General features: G+C 32.0%; 1 protein-coding gene across 2 annotated transcripts in view; it reads left to right on the top strand.

Annotated features, from left to right (window-relative positions):
- The window catches only part of Wdr7 (WD repeat domain 7), a 323,602-nt gene that overhangs the window by 46,799 nt on the left and 256,460 nt on the right, over positions 1–20,343 (top strand). For both annotated transcript variants that reach the window (XM_076836770.2, XM_076836771.2), the window contains exons 11-13: positions 206–454; positions 1,217–1,437; positions 15,239–15,434. In XM_076836770.2, coding sequence (XP_076692885.1) covers positions 206–454; positions 1,217–1,437; positions 15,239–15,434 — 666 coding nt within the window. The remainder of the gene's footprint in view (positions 1–205; positions 455–1,216; positions 1,438–15,238; positions 15,435–20,343) is intronic.

Here is a 20,343-nt window from a genome sequence, read left to right as displayed (position 1 = left end):
CGTGTAGCAATTTCCTCATTCTCTTAATTTAGCATGTTAAATCTTAAGCACTAAGAAATAAATTCAGAATGTTCATATATAATTTTCTTGTAAGAATTATATTTGGTGAATGTGATCTTTATTGGTATATACAGAATTAACTAATGATGTAATGTTTTTAACATGCATAAATATTTTTCTTTTATACAAAATGAAATCTCTACAGGGCTGAAAATGACAACCTCTATCAGCTTGCAAGAGGCCTTTGATAAACTGAATCCTTGTCCTGCTGGAATTATAGATCAGCTGAGTGTGATTCCTAATAGTAATGAGCCTCTGAAAGTGACTGCAAGTGTGTACATACCAGCACATGGACGGCTTGTTTGTGGCCGTGAAGATGGAAGCATAATTATTGTACCTGCCACACAGACTGCCATAGTACAGCTGTTGCAAGGGGAACACATGCTCAGAAGAGGTATACTGACTATCTACAGAGGTCTAAAGTGTTTTGAGAACTCTGTTACTCCGATGCTGAAAGTGTCTCTACACTGATTTTAACAAATATATTTGATTAGTGTAGTTGTTATAATGTACTATGTAAATTTAATGTGCAGGTAATAAAATATTGTGTCTGTTGTCTGAATAAATATGGTGTAATGATTATAAATAAATATTCAGTTTTATCTCTTTGATATATATTGGTAGTTTCATTATTTATTTATATGGATTACCAACTATATTATCTGTAATAATGTAATCTTCTAGAACAGTGCTGTCCAGTGGAAACCTAACGTAAACTATATATGTAATTTGCTAATAGTCATGTTAAAAAGTAAAATGAAACAGATGAAATTAACTATAATATTGTATTTTATAGCAATATAAAAATACCCAATATAGCAAGACTACCAGTTCAACTCGTAATCCGATATGAAAATTATTATTGAACTATTTAAAATTATTTCCTGAATTATTTTAAGTTATTTTTGTGCTAATTGTTTAAAATCTCCTCTCTCTTTGACATTCATAGACATATGAACCTAAACTAGCCCCATTTTAGGGGTTCCATAATCTCATGTAGTCACTGAATTTGGACAGACCAGTTTTATATGATAAAATTGGAACCTTTTTATGTGATAAGACTTATAGCACTTCTGACATTTCATGTTTACTTTCACTTGTTGAAACTTTCTAAGACTTTAATTTTTGCATTTTAAATCCAAAACCTCATTCACAGGTTGGCCACCTCACAGAACACTCCGTGGTCATCGGAACAAAGTCACATGTTTGCTATATCCTCATCAGGTCTCAGCTCGCTATGATCAAAGATACCTGATATCTGGAGGTGTGGATTTTTCGGTCATAATTTGGGACATATTTTCTGGAGAAATGAAACATATCTTCTGTGTTCATGGTGGTGAGATTACTCAACTTCTAGTTCCACCCGAAAACTGTAGTGTAAGTTGGTTTTTGTACTGATATCCTTGCATGGAGCCTCTATATATTCTCATTTGACTCTAGTTGTAGTTGACTGGGTTTAGACATACAGCCTATGATATGGAACCTTCGTATGCATTAAAAAAATATGATGCCATTCACTTACATTTAGAAGCATACAAATTGATTTCGTATACTTGTACATGTGTAAGTAGTACAGGTGTTAAAATTGAATTGGAAAGATAAGTGCCAAATTGAGATACTGGTTTGATTTTGGGAGTGAATGGAATCAGTATGGATGAGAACAAAAAATAACTCCTGGAAGGGTCATGTTTATTTACTTTTAGTTAGTATGTATTTAATATTTCTTTCACATTGATAACTAAATTATCAGAACTGTTTTTATATTGTTGGAACGATTTAGAACAGGATTTTTGAAAGAAAGTATTTTAAAATAAATTATTTAGTACTAAAATTATGCTTATGTATGGAGCATATTGGCTAAGTTATTTAATACATTAGCTAAAAAATGATAACTTTTCATTTAGTGTGTCTGAATTTTTACTGTCCCATACACTCCAAATATATCCAGAAGGGGGCAGCATAGATTTGTGAAAACAGAATGTCAGGCATCTGTCCTAAGTATTAGAGATTGTGCTTTCATTTAACAATATTAGATTCCTAGATCTAGAGACAGGTATAATAATATAAATGGTTTATTTGGTTAAGTATATGCTAGCATGATTAAGTTTCACAGCCAGTAAGAGCAATTAACAAATTAATTTTTCTTTTTAATAATTGTGCTTTTAGTCTGAAGAAATATTAGCTCTGATCTCACATTTTTTAGTCTGGGGTTTTCTTATTAATTTGTATTCTACATTTCAAAAGCAATGTCTATAATTATACCATAGTCTCTGAAGCCAAGCAGAATAAACTCTGTTAATACAAATTAGACAAAAGCAGGAAACAGCTATAATTATTTTTCTAAAATGTAATTTTTTTTCTCTTAATACTTAATGATCTTAGATTTTGAGAGCATATACATATGTTTTTATTGCACTAGCAACATCTTTTTGAAATTAATTTCATTAAAAAATTAAGCAATACACAGTAACAGAAAATATAGGCATTTTAAAAAGATGATTTGGTTATCCTTCAGTGTCACTAAGTAAATTATGAGATCATTATTTTTAATGATATTCTATAACCTATTTAATTTTACTGGACATTTTAGAATGTTGCTTTTTAAAACTGTTTTTTTTCCTACCAGTGTGGGGGCAAGAATTACTGTAGCTAAGTATTTTTGTAGTTCCAGAATAGTTTCTTTGGATAAATTCTTAAGTTTGAAATTGATATAAAAGAAGAGCATATTGATATAAAAGAGAGTACTTGCCTAGCATGTGTGAGGCACTAGTTTCGATCTATAGTACCACATAAAAACAAATGAATAAAATAAAGGTATTGTGTCCATCTACAACTAAAAAAGTTAAAAAAGAGAAGAGCATGTTAATTTTTAAAGGTATTGAATAAATATTATGAAATTGCCTTCAAAAGATTAGAAATAATTTTGTGTAGCTACCATTGTACTTTCATAATTCTCTATTATCCTGTTTATAATCTTCCAAACTTTACTGATTTTCTAGACTTGTAGGTAGCTATATATAGAATGTAAGTAAGTATAGTTCTCATCTTATTTGGAAAGCACAGAAATATTAAGATAGCAATATTATATTGGTTGTGCATTCTGATTAGTTTATATTCTTTATAATTTTATGTTTCCAGGATTTAAGCTACTATCAAAAACTAATGTATTCAAGATGAAAATTACTTTCCCTCTATATTATCTCTATGTTAAAATTTTATGATGCATTCTGTCTTATGTAGTAAGCTGAAAAAAAACTCAGTAGTGTGCCAAGGGTCTGTCGGTGAAGGTCCTTTTTGTAGTAATGAGAAAGATGCATTCTTATTCTGGCCATGCTGATATTGTACAACATTTAAGAAATTTTAGAAATTCCTCTATTTGGGGAGAGTTTGTTTAGTTCTTACATTTGGATCTTATTATCTTTGGTAGTAAAATTTCATTGTGTATGAAATTTATTTTTTAGTAACAAGTGATTTGGTGTTAAACATTGCAAATAAAGTAGTTGCTTAAAGTTCATGTTTTAGTTTAGGGAGAAGAGAAAGTATGACACAAAACAAAGGCTAATTTTTCTTGAGAACTTAATAATATGGCATTTTCAACAGAAAGTGTAATTTGTTTAAAAATGGCAAAAAATTGTTAGTTAAAAGAAATTTTTTTTCTTAGAATATTGTTCAGTTAGATGCAACAACATAGTTTTGATTAGGATCAGGGATATCCTCATGGGTAAGCTAGTCTGTATTTGATAGAGTTTAGTCTATGAGTGACCCAGACTAGCACATAGGTGATTATTATGCAGCATGATTAATCTTATGAAAAAGTGTTATTCAGGGCCTTTTGGGAATAAATAGAAGGTTCACTTTGGAGATCAGCTTTGGATGGTTTTGGAAGACTTCCAAGAAGGGCAATATCTATTGTATTTGGGGATATTAATTTTGTGGGTGTATATAAAATTATACATGGTTTATGAACAACCTTTGTTTGCAGAGGCACTTAGTTTTATGTATATTCTGTAAAGGGATACTTGATGAGTTTTTCTGACTAACATCTGATGGATCTGTCTATAATAGATAAAGGCTTGCTTTTAGGCAAATGCTGGCAGGAATTTGATATATACATTACTTTGAAAATCTTCATCCTACTTAGGAAGGATGTTTGAAAGAAAAAAGTTAAAGATAATAAAGTATGAAACTGTATTGAAAGGTGAAATATTTAAATTTGTCTAAAGAAAGACTTGACAAGTTAGGAAAGTAAAAAGAAAGTGGAATGATACAAAATCAGAAAGGAAGAATGTATGCTAATACCAACAAACATAGTTTTTATGATTGTTTTGAGTTATTATGAATGGTTTCTTTAGCCACTGGTAAAGACTTTCAGAACAAGTTGGAGAAGGTCTGGGGTTGTGGCTAGGTGGCAGAGTGGTTGCCTAGCACATGTGAGGCACTGGGGTAGATCCTCAGCACCACATAAAAATAAATAAATAAAATAAAGGTATTATAAAAAAGAAGTTGGAGAAAACATTCTGCTATTAATCTATAGACATGGAAATAACAGGGCTCCTGGTTAGTCAGGCTAGTGAAAACGAACCCTTTAGAATCAGATAGACCTGGGTTTGTGTCTTCATCTTGATCAGTAAGTTACTTATCGTCTTTGAGCTCTAGCACCAGTTTTGGTGAAGGGTTTTTTACATATTTACAAATAAAACCTCCTATAATGGGAACTTGGTAAATCATTACTCTTGTTATTATTTGTTTTTTGATTTGACTACATTCTTGTTTGGATGATAAAGGCCTAAATCTGGGCAGTATGTTCATTCATTTTCAGTTCCAGAATGACTTAATCATAGATGTGCTTTATTCTTATGTCAGGAGCTGCTATTCATTTCCTTGTTTCCCAACTATGGCCAGTTGGTTTTAGAAAGTGTTTTAGAGATGGATCTCTTTTCTCTATCAGTCTGACTTTGAATCTTTTTTGGGGAGAAGGGGGATTTAATATTATTAAAAATTAATATACATTTTAATTGATACGCAATAAATGTAATTTTCTGGGTACAATGTGGCATTTCAATAATTTTGTATCTTATTATCACGTGAAATAAAAATTGGGGGGGGCTGGGGTTATGGGTCAGCGGTAGAGTGCTCGCCTCGCATGTGCAAGGTCCTGGGTTTGATCCTCAGCATCACATATAAATAAATAGTTATTGTGTTCAACTACAAATATAAAAATAAATATTTTAATTAAAAAAGAAATAAAAAATTTAAGTTAACAAGAGACAACAACTGGATAAAAGGATTTTACTCTCTCTTAATTCCTTGGAAACTATATTGCCAAGTACTGTGTCTTTCTGCTCATTTCCTGAAAATTGGAGTTTTTAGCTGTCTGAGAGGCCCAGACTAGCTCATTTCCTCTGTACGTTTGTGGGTGGGTTTTAGAGAGGCAAGTCTTTGCCAGTATGACCCCAGATGATGAATGGGGTGTTTGACTTCATGTGTTTTTTTTTCTTAAGGCATAAATTACTTGCTTAATTATGGACTCTAAAGGTTAAGTTTTTTGATATAGCTTTAAAAAATAAGCAGTTATTCTTTGAAAACAAAGAGATACTTTAGCATATATGTTCTGTTATTTACTACTGGAAAGAGACACATGAGTCCTTTCAGTGTCTCAAGTACTAACAGTGAGGTCAGTATCCATGAGAAAGGAAAGCAAAGATTTTCCATGGTTCAAGGAGAGTTATGTAAGTTCAGTGTTTATTTCTTGTAAGGAAGCAGGTATAATGATAAATAGAATAAGGTAAGGCAAGCAGATTTTAAATGGCTAGGAATGATATAGTACTATTCATGTTCTAAGTTGAGGAAGCAGAAAATAGAGGACAGTCCCAACACACAGCCCTCTGTAATCTAAATGCACTTTTTCCCAAGAACTAAAGCCCTGTGTCTTGGAAGGTGGTGATTCCTGCCATGTGTCAGGTCAAGGTTCTGGGACCAGGCAGATAAGAGACATTTGACTGGTGTGCAGAGTGAAAACGGACAAAACTTTTGAACTGCTTAAAAATAAAAACCTTAGAATATGTTCAGAGTCTGTAGATTTTGTCATCTTGTCCTTGAAACCCATAAATATATAATTTGAAATTAAAGATAACATTTTTACATTTTAAAATAATAAAGTTCAGTAGAAAAAAAACATAAAGAAATACTCAGAAAACAGTGGGAGGAATTTATTAAGTTGTTGGAATGAGTATTTTCATTGGCTTATTATTAAAAATGTTATAAATTCATTAATCTAATGTTTAGATAATATGCAAGTGGTATTGGTGAATATGATGATGGAATTATTCAGATTAAATTAAAGCAGATATTAATATAAGAAGAAAATATTGAAAAGGGAAAGTAATGTTTTTGAAGAATTATGGATGGTTTAGGTAGATACCTAAATGTTGGCAACACTTAATAACTTATTCATAAAATAAATATAGTTATATTTTGAAAGAATTTATTGTGTATAATGACAAAATGATGATGGAAGTCATATTAACTGCTATCATATTTTGTATTCATGATGTGTTAGTCACTATGCTAGATTGTTTCTGTACATTATCACACTGCTGTGTAGCAGTTCTACAAGATATGATTCTTGTTGTTAACCATATTATACAGAGAAATGGGGCTCAGAGAAGTTAAATAACTCATTTAAGTCACACAGATAGCAAGTGAAAGGGATGGAATTTGATCCTCAGTAGTCTGACTTGATGACTGTACTGATCAACCATGCATATTACCTACTGGCATATTTAATAGTCTTTAAAATTGCATTTCTCCATTTTTTGACATTCTCAGCATTGATTTATGTAAGTGAATATGATTTTGATGCAGACTTAAATATTCAGTCAATTAAAAACCAAAATTGTTCTTCAATTTGTTGAACACCACCATTCTTTTCAGTTCCCAAATTTCTATTTCCTTTAGAGAATCGAATTGCTCAATTTTCTTGTAATTTATCTTTTAGTTTTCCTTGGATTATTCAAGTTTGGAGTCTTTTAATTTTAGTTTCCTGTTGGTATAGTTTTAACTCCCATTTAATTAATACATACACAATGTTAAAAATTTTGAAAATAGAGGTATCTAAGAAGGTAAAACATCACCTGTTATCTTTGTACATATAAGAAAACCACCATTAATATATTTTGATATATTTTCCTCCGACCTTTTAAAATCCATTTATTGTATACTTATGATTATACTATAGATATGTAGATAAGGTTATCTGTGCATACTGTATCTTCATTTAATATTACAACACATTTTTCAAAGTTTTGCTTATTCAGGAAAATAATTTTTAATGATTGCATAACATTTCATTGAGTAAACATAATATATTTACTTAGCCATTCCACTCTCTTGATATTTAATTGTTCCCACTTTTTACTATTATAAATAATACAATATTGAATATCTTTGTGTGTAAAATTTTCTTGCATTTAAGATTATTCCTTTGGATGGATTTCTTGAATTCTTTTTATATTAGAACCTCAGAATTTTTCTGTGGTGATTAGTAATATTTTTAAGCCTACCAAGCTATTTTCTGCCCACAGTTCCTATTGCATTGCCCCTCTCTTAAAAGATGTTATTTGCTTTAGTTTCCACAATATAAGGGAAATAAAAGTAATACCTACTTCAGAAGGTTGTTGTGAGACTGTAATGGATTCCTGTCAAGCATTAAGAATATACTTACCATAAAGTCAGAACCCATCAAATGTTGATTGCTGTTTTTGGCTAAGTTGACAGGGGAAAATTGTATCTTATTGTTTGAATTTGCTTTTCTTTGATTACTAAATATATTGAAAATTTTCTATGAGAATTTAGGCAATTTTTTAAGTTTTAATTTTTCTTGTCCTTTGATGTATTAGTGCCCCCCACCTTGGGGGGGTGCAGATATTTGTCAGTGAACATGCTCTTACCTAAAATACTAAGTGTATGTGGTTTCTGTTGTTGGAACATTTTCTTTATTTTTGGATTTTTAACATACAGATATTTTTGTTTTTTATGTAATCCAATTTATATTTTTTTCTCTGTAGCCTCCATATTTTTGAAGCTTTGAATCTTGCTTTCTTCCCCCCAGAAATTTGGCAAAACTTGATTAAAAGCAATGATTACATTAAAAACAAATGTAAAATTCTTTATCAGAAATTTGTTTATGTTGTGGGGTGAGGTAAGGATTAAAATTGTTTGTTTTTCCCTAAGCTGACAAATATTCACAGTGTTATTTGTTAAATAAATCTTGTTTCTCTGATAGGCAGCAACTTCTTAATCATGTATTATATTTATATAATATAATATAATTATATTTGCTGTTTTATAATTAAGAAATAGTAGAAGAAAGGAGTTCTAATTAGCCAACTTTTTATTGTTATCTTTTGTATATAGTGAACAAAGGAAAATGTTAGAACAGTAAGACCAAAGACTTATTGTTCATACATAATATAATTATCCAATTAGTTGGTTAGTCAGTTGTTTTGGTTGGATTACATGGTCTTATTTTCTAAAGTAAATATTAAATAGCCCTTTACCTTTTCTTTTTTTAAAAGAAGATTGGATTTCTGAAACTTAAAATTTCATTGTAATCTAATTTTGTGGAAGTGTGGAAATGAAATTAACATTTAATTTTGTAGGCTCATTTTTCCCTTCAGGTAGAATATTTAAAAATGATAAATGATGCCTCTTAACGGCACATTTATGTTCCATAGAAAGAGTTCTGGGAAGTACAAGAAATAATGATTAAGAGAATAGTGGGATTGATTTATGAGCGAAAGAAGCTGGTCATTTATAGCTTGTCTAATGATGGGCATATTTAAAAGGAGAGACAAAAGAGTGTTCAGATATTTAGAAGATATTCACACAAAGGGAAAGATTGTTTGGGGTAAATATGAGATTGCTCCTCAAGTGATATGAAAAGAAAGAGCAATATAGTTTATAAAACAAATTAGCAGAAGTAGAACATAAAAAATATATATTATTTACACTGGGAGTTGTTGGAAAGTGGAAACATTTCCCCGGAGAGCTAGGGGATGGGATAAACTAGCTGTCTCTAATTTCTGTAATTCATGGCAGATGCTTAGGAACAGGTTACATAAGAGGTTTCTGGGAATGGTTTAAAATGAAGTCTTGTAAAATGCGCAAGGTCAGACTGGATGACCTAGGTGGTATATTCTGACTCTATCAGATGCTATGATAGCTTGTGGCATTCTGCTGTTCGGCCTAATGTACTGTGAAGATTATCTACTGGCAAATTCAATGAGTCTTTATTTGGTTTAGGATTAGAATTCTTTGAAAAATAAAAATTGACCTTGGAATGTACTTGTCTGAGACCAGTATCCTCCCTCAACGTCTTGCCCTAGTTGTCTTAATTTTTTCATTTTAAAAAATAGACTTTTCACTTGATTCAATATTTTATTCAGTTGCTTATGTTTAGACTTTTAGTTAGCATTTTGTGTCATTTCTATATGTTGTTTCTAGGACACGATTAATTTAATGAGTAATATTCACCTATAAAATACTAGTGAAGTTAATAGAATGCTCATTTCATGCTGCACGGTTCTCTACAACTATAAAAATTTTTAATGGGATTGTGTTTACACTCATAAGTCAGTTGATAGCAGTGGTTGCTGAAGTGGACATTGTGAGACAATCAGTGGGGGTATGAAGAGAAAATATTAGAACTCTAATTTATTGGATCTTTTAATCTGAGGAAATGGAGCTTTCTGAACATTTGCTAGATGGGTGGACATTGGTGTGCCCACTCCTATCATGCTCTGATGGGCATGTACTGCCGTGAGCAAAAGTGAGTGAGCCCCCAGGAGGTGCCAGTGACACTTACACCCCATGTGCTTCCAGTTAAAAGGGGTTGACTTAGGGAATCTGCAGATTATATTGTATAGTTCTTAACCTTGCTATCACAAATTGGTAGAGAAAATATTAATGGAAGATATTTCTGATGAAAAATAAACATTTTTCATCAGCCACACTGAATTTCAAACAATGATGATCATTTGATGATTCAGGCAATAAGGCAGCCAAAATAATTTCCAATTATATAAAGTTTTTGTTTTTTTTTTTAGACTAACTTTGACTCATCCTTTTAAAATATACATGTGTATGTTTACAATGTACGAAATATATAAGCAGTTAAGTACATATACAGAAGTATAAACACATGGAATACATTTTAAAATCTCTTAAATGAGTAAATGAGTGATCAAGAAAATTTGGAGCAAAAATGCATTTCAAGTAAGTTCATTTGAAGATGTGAGGGTCACATTTTTTTTAGTTGTTGTATTACCATTTTAATTACACCAATTAAATGTTTTACACATTATCTTGTTATAATGACCTTGGTGTTTAAATCATCTTTAGGTGACTTTTTCAGGTTGGAGTAGAAAAAAGTGAAAAGTAATGGAATTAATCAAATTGTGGAATTAGTCATTGTAGATGAATTAGATGTTCACTAACTCAGATCTCTAGAATTTAATAATAAGAGAATTGTGCTAATTCAACCCATTTGTGGAGAAACTCGATCTAAATCAGTAATAAATATGAATTATAAAATATTCTTTAAGAAGTGCTTCTTAAATAATTTTGAGGACAGATAAGAGAATACCAGGTTAATTGTGTTTTAGCAAATCTTTTAAGTGCTTCCATTTAACAGATGACTGAGATTTATTTATCATTACTCTATTTATTGTTTGAATTAAAATTAATACCAAAGTGTGCTTGAATGGTCTTTTTTCCTTTTACGTTTAAATAGGCTAGACATTTGTTTTGCTTATACCATTAATTTGTTTTCACACAAGCTGCAAAGGTAACCATCAACTCAGAATTAATTAGTGGAATCAAAATTAATGAGGTTTTACTGCACTGGTTCATTTCCACTCTAGGCCAGTTCTCTTTATATGAGTTGGAGTAGCACTTTGTTGAAAGAAGAAAAATTAGACTTATTTTAATCCATATTTAAAAAGCAGAGAACCATCTTTTCTTGTGAGTTAAGTACCTCTAATAACTATGCTTTCTTGGGCTTAGTAATATTGATTTTTTTTTGTTTTCATTCTTGATTATTTTGGCAATTTCAATATGTTCTTATTACAGTAAAGCTAAAGTTAACTCTTCCGATACATATTATTATTTACAGAATAGTATGTGATTTTTATAAGTGACCAAACAAGCCATGCATGGTAGTGCATGCCTGTAATCTCAGCGACTTGGGAGACCGAGGTAGGTAGGAGGATTTCAAGTTCAAGGCCAGCCTCAGTAACTTATCAAGACCCTGTCAGTAAATACATACGTACATACATACATACAAACACACATACGTCTTCTAATTTTTTTTTTGTGGGCAGAGCATGTTACTTGCGAGTTTCATCATTATTGCACTCTTTAAAAGAATAAAACCATTATTTAAAATGTATTTAGGTAAATATATATGTAAAGAGAGTGCATCTTGTGGAAATGAAAAGCTAGAGTTTTTGGAATTATATCTCTCTTTTTTTTAAACCTTCAGGAAATTATACCCTGTAATCTATTTTTTTAAAGCTGATCCTATGCTATTATTTTATGTTTGTTGTATGTATTTTTAATTTTTACACTAAAGAGTAATATGACAAAGAGCTTTTAAATATTCTTATGAAGATGGATTGCATTTCCTCTAATCTTTGAAATGATTCCGTGCCTATAAAGGGAAGGGTGAAAGTTCTGACAACAGAACTTCTCAGGACGGGTTGATCATGTTAAAATTCTGCTTCCTCATAGGAATGGAAAAAAGCCTTTCTTGTTTGCTTAATGGCTCTTGTCCTCTGTCCACTAGAATATAAACTATGATAAGGAGATGTGTGCACAGCTCTGTGGTTGTCAGTAGCTTCAGCTCTTGAGAGCTACAACAGATTGTAATTTTAGAAACACCTAACATGATGAAGAATATTTGCAAAACTTCATATTGACTTGTGCTTCTTTTCTCTACTTTTTGAAAAATGAAGGAATTGCATGCATATGAACATTAATGAAATGAATTTGGACTTGGGGACTAGCAAGTAGGCCAGTTGGGAGTGAGGTGCTATTTAAGGATTAGCTCTTTTTAAAGAGGAGTTTGGAGAGCTTATGAGTCGAAGTAGTAGAATCAAAAATAGTGAAGCATGTTTGAGTGTTGTAGTGGACCAGTGCCTGGTGAAAAGATATGAGTAGTTTGAAGAAAATGCTGTTTAGGAATCCTTTTTTTTTTTTTTTTTTGAGTTTATTATACCCAGAGACCCCTGGACACAGTGGTGGTACATGACTGTAACCTTGGCTACTCCTGAGACTGAGGCAGTGGGATTGAAAGTTGGAGGCCAGTCTTATCAACTTGGCTAGACCCTATCTCAAAGTAAAATAAATAAAACATGAAAAATGCTGGGGATGTAGCTCAGTAGTTCAATAGAACCCTACTGGTTCAATTCCCAGTAATGGGGGAAAAAATCATATAAGAGAAAAAGATCACTGTTTCTCTCATGAAAGATATGAATGAAATGACCTCTTTTTAGTGATGCAAAATAGAAAACAGTAGTTAACCATTAAGGCTTCAAGCTTCCCTTTTTAAAGTGAATAATAGATAATATTTGATAAATACAAAGACAGCGCTAGTGACAATCTGTAGAAAATCAAAGCGTCCATTATATTAAATATCTAAAGTTAGCATTGCATGTTTTGTGTAGCTAATACTTTATGTTATGAAATAATTGAGAGTAAAGGTATCATAGGGTACATATGCGTGTTCTTGTGCATTTGTATATGTATTTACTCAGTTGTATTCTGTAGTGCTTTAATTTAAATGATGTTCCACTTTTTTACATCTTTCTGCTAATTAAAAAAAAAAGTAATATTTGGGTACCAGAATTCATCTGCCCCACAGTTCTTTTTACATCCTTTTAAAGAAAGAAATCATATTTTATATTTCAATTGAGTGTTTATCAAGATAAATGAAATAGCTTAACAAATGTTTAAGAAAGTTATAATCTTTTAATAGAGGTTTGTAATATCTTTCTAAACTTAGTTTTCTTTCTTTCTTTTTTTAAATACCTTTTTAAAAAAATTTTTATTTTTTAAGTGTAGATGGACACAACATAATACCTTTATTTTTTTGTGGTGCTGAGGATAGAACCCGGGCTCTGCCCATGCTAGGCAAGCACTCTACTGCTGAGCCACAATCTTAGTCCCCCCAACCCCACTTTTTTTTGTTTTCAGAACTGGGGATTGAACCCAGGGGGCACCCTACCACTGAGCTCCATCTGCAGCCATTTTTATTTTGAGACAGGTTTTCCCTAAATTGCTCAGTTTGACTTTTAACTTGAGATCCTCTTACCTTAGCTTCCTGAGTAGCTAGGATACAGGTGTGTGCCGCTGAGCCAGGCTTGAACATAGTTTTCTTAACTTTTAAATTAGTAAACCAACTGTTGTGCTCACTTTTGTGTCTAAATGATCATAAAACATAAAAAAGCTAACAAAGAATAAAAAGATAAAACACTTGAATTTGAGAACAAATTAGATAGTTTAATCTCATATCTTTATTTTATTAATGCCTTGTGTTATTCAAAATTGATTTTGTTTATAAAAATAAACATTAAGGGACTGGGATTGTGGCTCAGTGGTAGAGTGCTTGCCTAGCATGTATGACGCCCTGGTTCAATCCTCAGCACTGCATAAAAATTAAAAAAAAATAAATAAAATAAAGGTATTGTGTCCATTTGTAACTAAAAATATATATATATAAATTAAGTAAAATAAAGATGAAGCTAAATCATGGTGAAGAGAAAATGAGAGAAGTGAATGAGACCACTGAGAGTCCATGTTCAAATATGTATGTCCCAGGACCCTGCACTGGTATAGGAAAATTTAGTCTTAAGTTTGTTAGCAACCACAATATAAAAGGAACCAGTTGCACCAGCTTTCCCTAAAACGTGACCTTTAAAAACTAGGTGTCATAGATAACATGGTCAAGCAAATTTAGAGATGAATTATATTTTATTTCCTTATAGGAAATATTCACATCAGCATGCTAAATCATCCTGGAAATTCTATGGTTAAAAACATCAACAACTGCATAGGTTCAGTGTTTTTCATGCACATTCAGCCACCTCCCCCACCTTTTCACCTAATATCTTTCAACATTCCCACTTGGGGAATCAGTGAGATATTGATCTCTGGCTAAAACAGTCTGTTTGCTCAGAAGTCCAGCAGGCTGAGGTTTGACAAGTCCCTTCCGTTAGATCTCATTGAAAGGAGAGTATATGTAAGAACTGCAGGGGACCTCATCCTCTAGAAATAGTCCCAATACGTGGAGTAATTCAGATGGTTGTTTTCATATGCTTTCCCTCAGTATGACCTGAGATCATCATCTATGTCAGCAAAGAGTTAAGTTTTAAATTGCTTAGGAATTGTATTATAGAAATTTAAAAACTTCAGTTTTTAAGTTTTCTCCATTGTAGATTGAGTTCTTTGTTGTTGGTGAAAATCCTTACAGTCCTTGATTATTTACATCTCATCTTGTTCTAAAAGGGAATTGAAAGGCAAAAACTAGATATGAGCAGAAAATGTTTAATTGGCTTATTGTGTGGTTAGCTGAGGTAATGCACCTGCTGGCATTATAGACAGAAGCTGGGAAGGAAGTAGGGGTGTGAATCTATAGATAACATGAAATATTCTTGACTCCCAAGGATGATTGGCAGGGGGACTGTGAGGGTATTGTTTCTGAGCAGGGAGGAGCAGGGGTTTAAAATGACAGAGTCACAAACAGAAGGAAGGACTGCAGAAAGCAGCTCTCATGGCAAACAAAGGAAAGTTCATACTGTGGAAAGGGAACACAGAAGAACAGATCAATTTTTTTCCACCTTTGCCTGCTTAGACATAGCAACCATTTCAGTGAGCGGGCATCTGCAAATTTGAACAGCAGATTTTCCAAGGCTTCTTTTCCTGTTTAGTAAAAGTGTTTTGATGGTTGAACTGAGTGTTTTATATATAATATAAAGGAAGAAATTGTTCAATGTTTAGTTGTAGTTGATTTTTGGTGGTAGTGAATGTATGATTAACTTTCATTTCAGTTATTTGAGAACAGAATCTGTTTTACTCTAAATTTAATCTAAATGTAATGAAGGTGCATTCTTCTTTTCAGGCAAGAGTGCAGCACTGTATCTGCTCTGTAGCCAGTGACCACTCAGTAGGACTTCTAAGTTTGCGAGAGAAAAAATGCATCATGTTGGCATCTCGGCACCTTTTCCCTATTCAGATAATCAAGTGGAGACCCTCTGATGATTACCTGGTCGTGGGTTGTTCAGATGGCTCTGTGTATGTCTGGCAAATGGATACTGGTAAGAATTAGCTTGAAAAGAAACTAGAAAATTAATGGATATATTTGGTTTCCTAAAAATTAAGTTTTGCAATGTATAAAAATTGCTATTTTTTTCCTCATCACTGCTTTCCCTAAATATTCTCATTGCTATCAATAAAGAAATATTTCAGTGTCCTCTTATTTGTTGTACTATGCCAAATACTTGTGGATCAGTTCACTAGTCTTTAAAAGCATATAATTGAAAGTAACGTACAGATGAGGACAGATTTACAAATGACAAAGTATAAGTGATTTCTGTATAATTCATGAGATAAATTGGGAGTGGGATGAAGGAACCATGTTTGTCTCAGGTCAGAAACAGCAGAAAAAAAAATAAAATCCTCTTTTATTGAATAGCAGAAAGGCAGTGCTGGGCAGAAAATCGTAGGAAGTAATCTACATCAAGGTTTCAAGTTCTAGTGGGGGCATGTAAAATTTCAAGTTTCAAAAATGTGATGATAGAGTTTATAATGTGGACCAGTAATGCTTAACTTAAAAGCACAGGTAAAGATATACAGTGTTCATATACACACTACCATGAGTTTCCCTGGGAAATACTTAAGCATGCAACAATGTTTTGCATTAATCTGGCTTTTTTGTGATAACATTGGATTCAACTTTTACATTGTTAGGTTTTTATCACTTATCTTTAGACTCCTACTTGAGTCTAAAGATAAGTGATAAAAGGTTTGATAATCACTTATCTTTAGACTCCTACTTGAACTACATAATATTTCTATCAAATATTTTCTTTTTCTTCACCTTTTGTTGTTTGTTTTAGTCTTTTTGAAATCAGACTGTATACAGCTGCTTGCACAGTTATCAAATGGGAGTTCCCGTAGGCCTTTTTGGAATAAGTAGCTATCATCTTCAGCAGCCTTATTGATCATCCTCAGTTTAACTGTAACACAGGCAATTTTGACAAGAGGAACCTTCTGGAAGTCTCAGATTTCTTTACTTTTGCATTTCACTTTTTTTTTCTCTCTTGTCTGGTTGTAAAAGAAATTAATACTTTTGGTCAAATTTTAAAGCACAAACATTAGAAGAGAAAAAAGGCAAAACCAGAGCTCATTACCCAGTTGTAAATATTAACATTTTGGCATATTTCTTTCTTATTTGTTCCCGGACATTTTTAAAAACAGAATTACTGCCGACCTATATATGCAATTTTGTATTTTACTTTTGTGTTCCTTAATGTTATAGTCTACCTACTTATCATGGTCTTGCTTGTTGGTTTGATCCACTTCACACACTAAAGATACCATTTGTGGCTAGAATCAGATTGTTTGGTTTGAACTTAGGATCCACAGTAACTTGGAAGCACTGTGATTTATCTTAGCTGACCAGACTTTTGCCCTTTGGTGTTTTCATCTGTCAAATTAGGATAGTATTTCCTATTTTACAACAATATTTTATAGTGTTGTAGGAGTAAAATGAGATAGTTTCCTGATGTGATAAATAGAATGTATGTATAATGTATGTGTGTGTATACTTTTTAGTTTGTGTGTATATGCAGACATGTGTATGTATTTTCTATAATTATTAAAGAAACATACTGCTTAACTTATTACCTCATGGAATTTGGCAAAATGACTTTACCTACATTTGGAAATATTTTCTTTGGGAATAAGTATTGAAGAAAGTTCTTAGAACAATAGAACTATATTAAAATATTGTAAATACTGTAAAATTCATTGGTATATCTTAAAATAGAAGATATGATAAACTTGTCTAGGGCTTTTTAAGTAAATAAAGGAAAAGAGTATCATTGTCTTGAAAGATTGAGATTTTTAAATGTGTGGTGCTTGAATATTTAAGAATATTTAATCTTAAATATTAAGATTAATATTTAAATGTTTGTAAATAATACAGAGTGAAATATGAAATTCTTTCCAGATGAGATCTTACTGAAAAACAAGGTAACTTTTACAGTGATTTTTTTTAAAGGGAAACAATAAATTACCCCTAACTATAGGGATATTGGAGGATGTTCTGCTTAAAATGAATTTAGTGTAATTTAACCCAATTTAGATTAAACACAATATATAATATTGAAATTATAGTTATGCTCTGACCTTCAGGAGGACCTGAGTAAATAATCAGTTACTGACATTCTTAATTAAGGTACAAATAGAGAAACAAAATTTGTTTTGGATTTCAGCTATAATAGGAGGTATATGTTCTTTTTCTCTCTTAGCAGTATGTGCTGTAGCTAGTGATATATAGGTCTCTGGGGAGTCCGTAAGGTACATCCTGAAGGTATTGACATTATTTATTTATTAAATTTATTTATTTATTAAATAAATAAAAAATGAAGCTAGATAAATCAGATACAGCCAGGGTTTGATGTATGAAATGTATTTAAACTCTGAGGAGATACTTGATCTTCGTGTTTTGGGAATGTATTTTCACAGATGAAGCTGTACCATACAAAACCTACTTATACATAAAGGGCATAGTTTGCTATTTTGAGTTTTACTGATAATTTCTAGGTTAAAACACTTAATTTTTCTTTATTTTGTACAATTATGTGTCATTTGTTTTAATTTTTTTTTCTTTTCACATGGGTAGATTTTTGTCTTCAGTGTTTATTGTCTAATGAAATAAAAGCTAGGTAATATAAATATAATTAGAGAATTTGAAGTCCAGAATCTGTTATTCTTTTATCAGGACATTTTATTAGATGAACTAGCCACTTCATAGTGATGAACAGGCCATGAAGACATTCTCTTTAAACAGTCAAACACTAGCAACAAGAATGGGCCAGATGAATCTTTTGACTCCCATTCACGAACTTATTAAAGGTTAGCCTCTGATGTAGATGGTGACTGCTTCCACCTGGAGCTCTTTATGTGCTTCAGGGGTCAACTGTCTCATTCTTCACATTTGATATTCCAGTAACTGTGCATGTCATTCCCACAGGCCTTTGACAAGGTCAGAATCCTATTTGGCCCACAGTGGCATGCTTTAAGCCATAACTGGTGCCATGAAGTGTTCTTATGTAATCATTATCAAGCCTAAATAACATTCTCATTTGCTCATTTTTATCATCTTTGCTTCTTGGCAAAAGTGATTCCCACATCATATTCCTATTTTAATAGGTTTAATTAGGTCGCCTTGTACAAATGCAAATATCATTTATGCTTGCTGAATATTATTAGAAATTAGCATATGAGTTCTTATCATTTACTTTGTTCTGTTGCCTTTTTTCCTTTTATTCATTTTCTGCCCCTCTGAGTTTTTTAAAATTCCAATTTTTACATTGACTTAATTAAATATATTCATCTTTTTGAACTGAATTACCTAATCAAACATAGCATAAACTTATGAGTTAATGTATATTCAGGTGTCTGCTGAAAATGTCTATAAATTATGGATAACCAAAAATATGTCAAGGATCAGATTTTTATACAAGTAAAGTCTAGTGTCATTCTTAAGACTAACTTCAAAAACATTCCTGTGCTTTTATTTTCATTTATTTAAATTTATGTTTCTGAATTTTTACTAAAATTGCTGTTGAGAGGTTTTAGTGGCAAATATTTTCTTCACATATTTGACCTTTTTCCAGCAGTATCTGACATACTAGAGATTCGACCTTCCCTTTCTGTTTTATAATATATTGCCACTACATTATTGACTCTTCTATGTCTTTTACATTTTTTACATATTTTTTTAGATGTTGATGGACCTTTATTTTATTCATTTATTTATATGTGGTGCTGAGAATGGAACCCAGTGCCTCACACATGCTAGATAAGAGCTCTACCACTGAGCCACAACCCCAGCCCACATTTTTACTTTTTTTTTTTTACCCTTTACTTTGTTTTTTATTTTTATGTGGTGCTGAGGATTGAACCCAGTGCCTCACGCGTGCAGGGCAAGCGCTCTACCTCTGAGCCACAACCCCAGCCTCAGATTTTTACTTTTTATTATGTTACAAGCATGGAATAGAATAGGGGGAAACACAAAGAATGAATTAAAAAAGATACTTGGTAAAATCAAGTATAATTAGAGAGTATCTTTTATCCCTTTTGATGAATGACTATAAAATATGAAATCTTACTTACCTATGTAGTTAACTATTTCCATTGCTTCCCTCTTGGAAGGCAGAGGTATCAGAGAAGAGATGTGATTGACTTTACCACTACCTCCTCACAACCCCACATGCTGTTAATTACTAAGTCTTTCCCATTAGATTTCTCCCAGCTCCTCTTTTTTTCCGGTGTATTATTCTAATTTAGGGTTTTATTTCCCCATACCTAAGCTATCTTTATTGGTTACTCTGCCTGCTCTTTCCCTTCTAATCTATCCTGTACTCTGCTTGTTAATTAATCCTAGGATAGAAGACAGCAGTAACATTTGGTTCATGCTACTGTTCAATGAATGAGCTCTGAACAATGTCAGTTCACAATACCTTCAAGACAAAATCTTCCACCTTTCTGTCTTTACTTCTTATTATTCTTTTTTTGTTATTGTTGTTGTTTTTGGTGGTGCTGGGGATTGAACCCAGGGCCTGTGCGTGCAAAGCAAGCACTCCACCAACTGAGCTATATCCCTATCCTTCTTATTATTCTTTTACATGACCATTTGCGGTAGTTAAGAATAATAGACTCGCTCACTATCACTTCTTTTAACTTGCATCATCTATATTCTCATGATTTTCACTTACTTAGGACATTTTTTTCTTTCTGCTTTTTGAAAAGTCTATTGTATTTTAAGGAAATTGGAATAATTTGAATGAAGTCATATATTTACCTATGCATAGTTATCATTTCTAATATTCTTCATTGCTTTGTGAAGGTGCAGATTTCCACCTGAAATCACTTTTCTTTTTCTAATATTTAATTTTTCTTGTAGGTCTGAGGCAATGAATTCCTTCAGCTTTTGCT

This window comes from Callospermophilus lateralis, chromosome 17 (assembly GCF_048772815.1).
Source record: "Callospermophilus lateralis isolate mCalLat2 chromosome 17, mCalLat2.hap1, whole genome shotgun sequence".
NCBI lineage: Eukaryota > Metazoa > Chordata > Mammalia > Rodentia > Sciuridae > Callospermophilus > Callospermophilus lateralis.
Note: the sequence above shows the minus strand (reverse complement) of the source record. Positions and strands in the feature narration are given on the sequence as shown.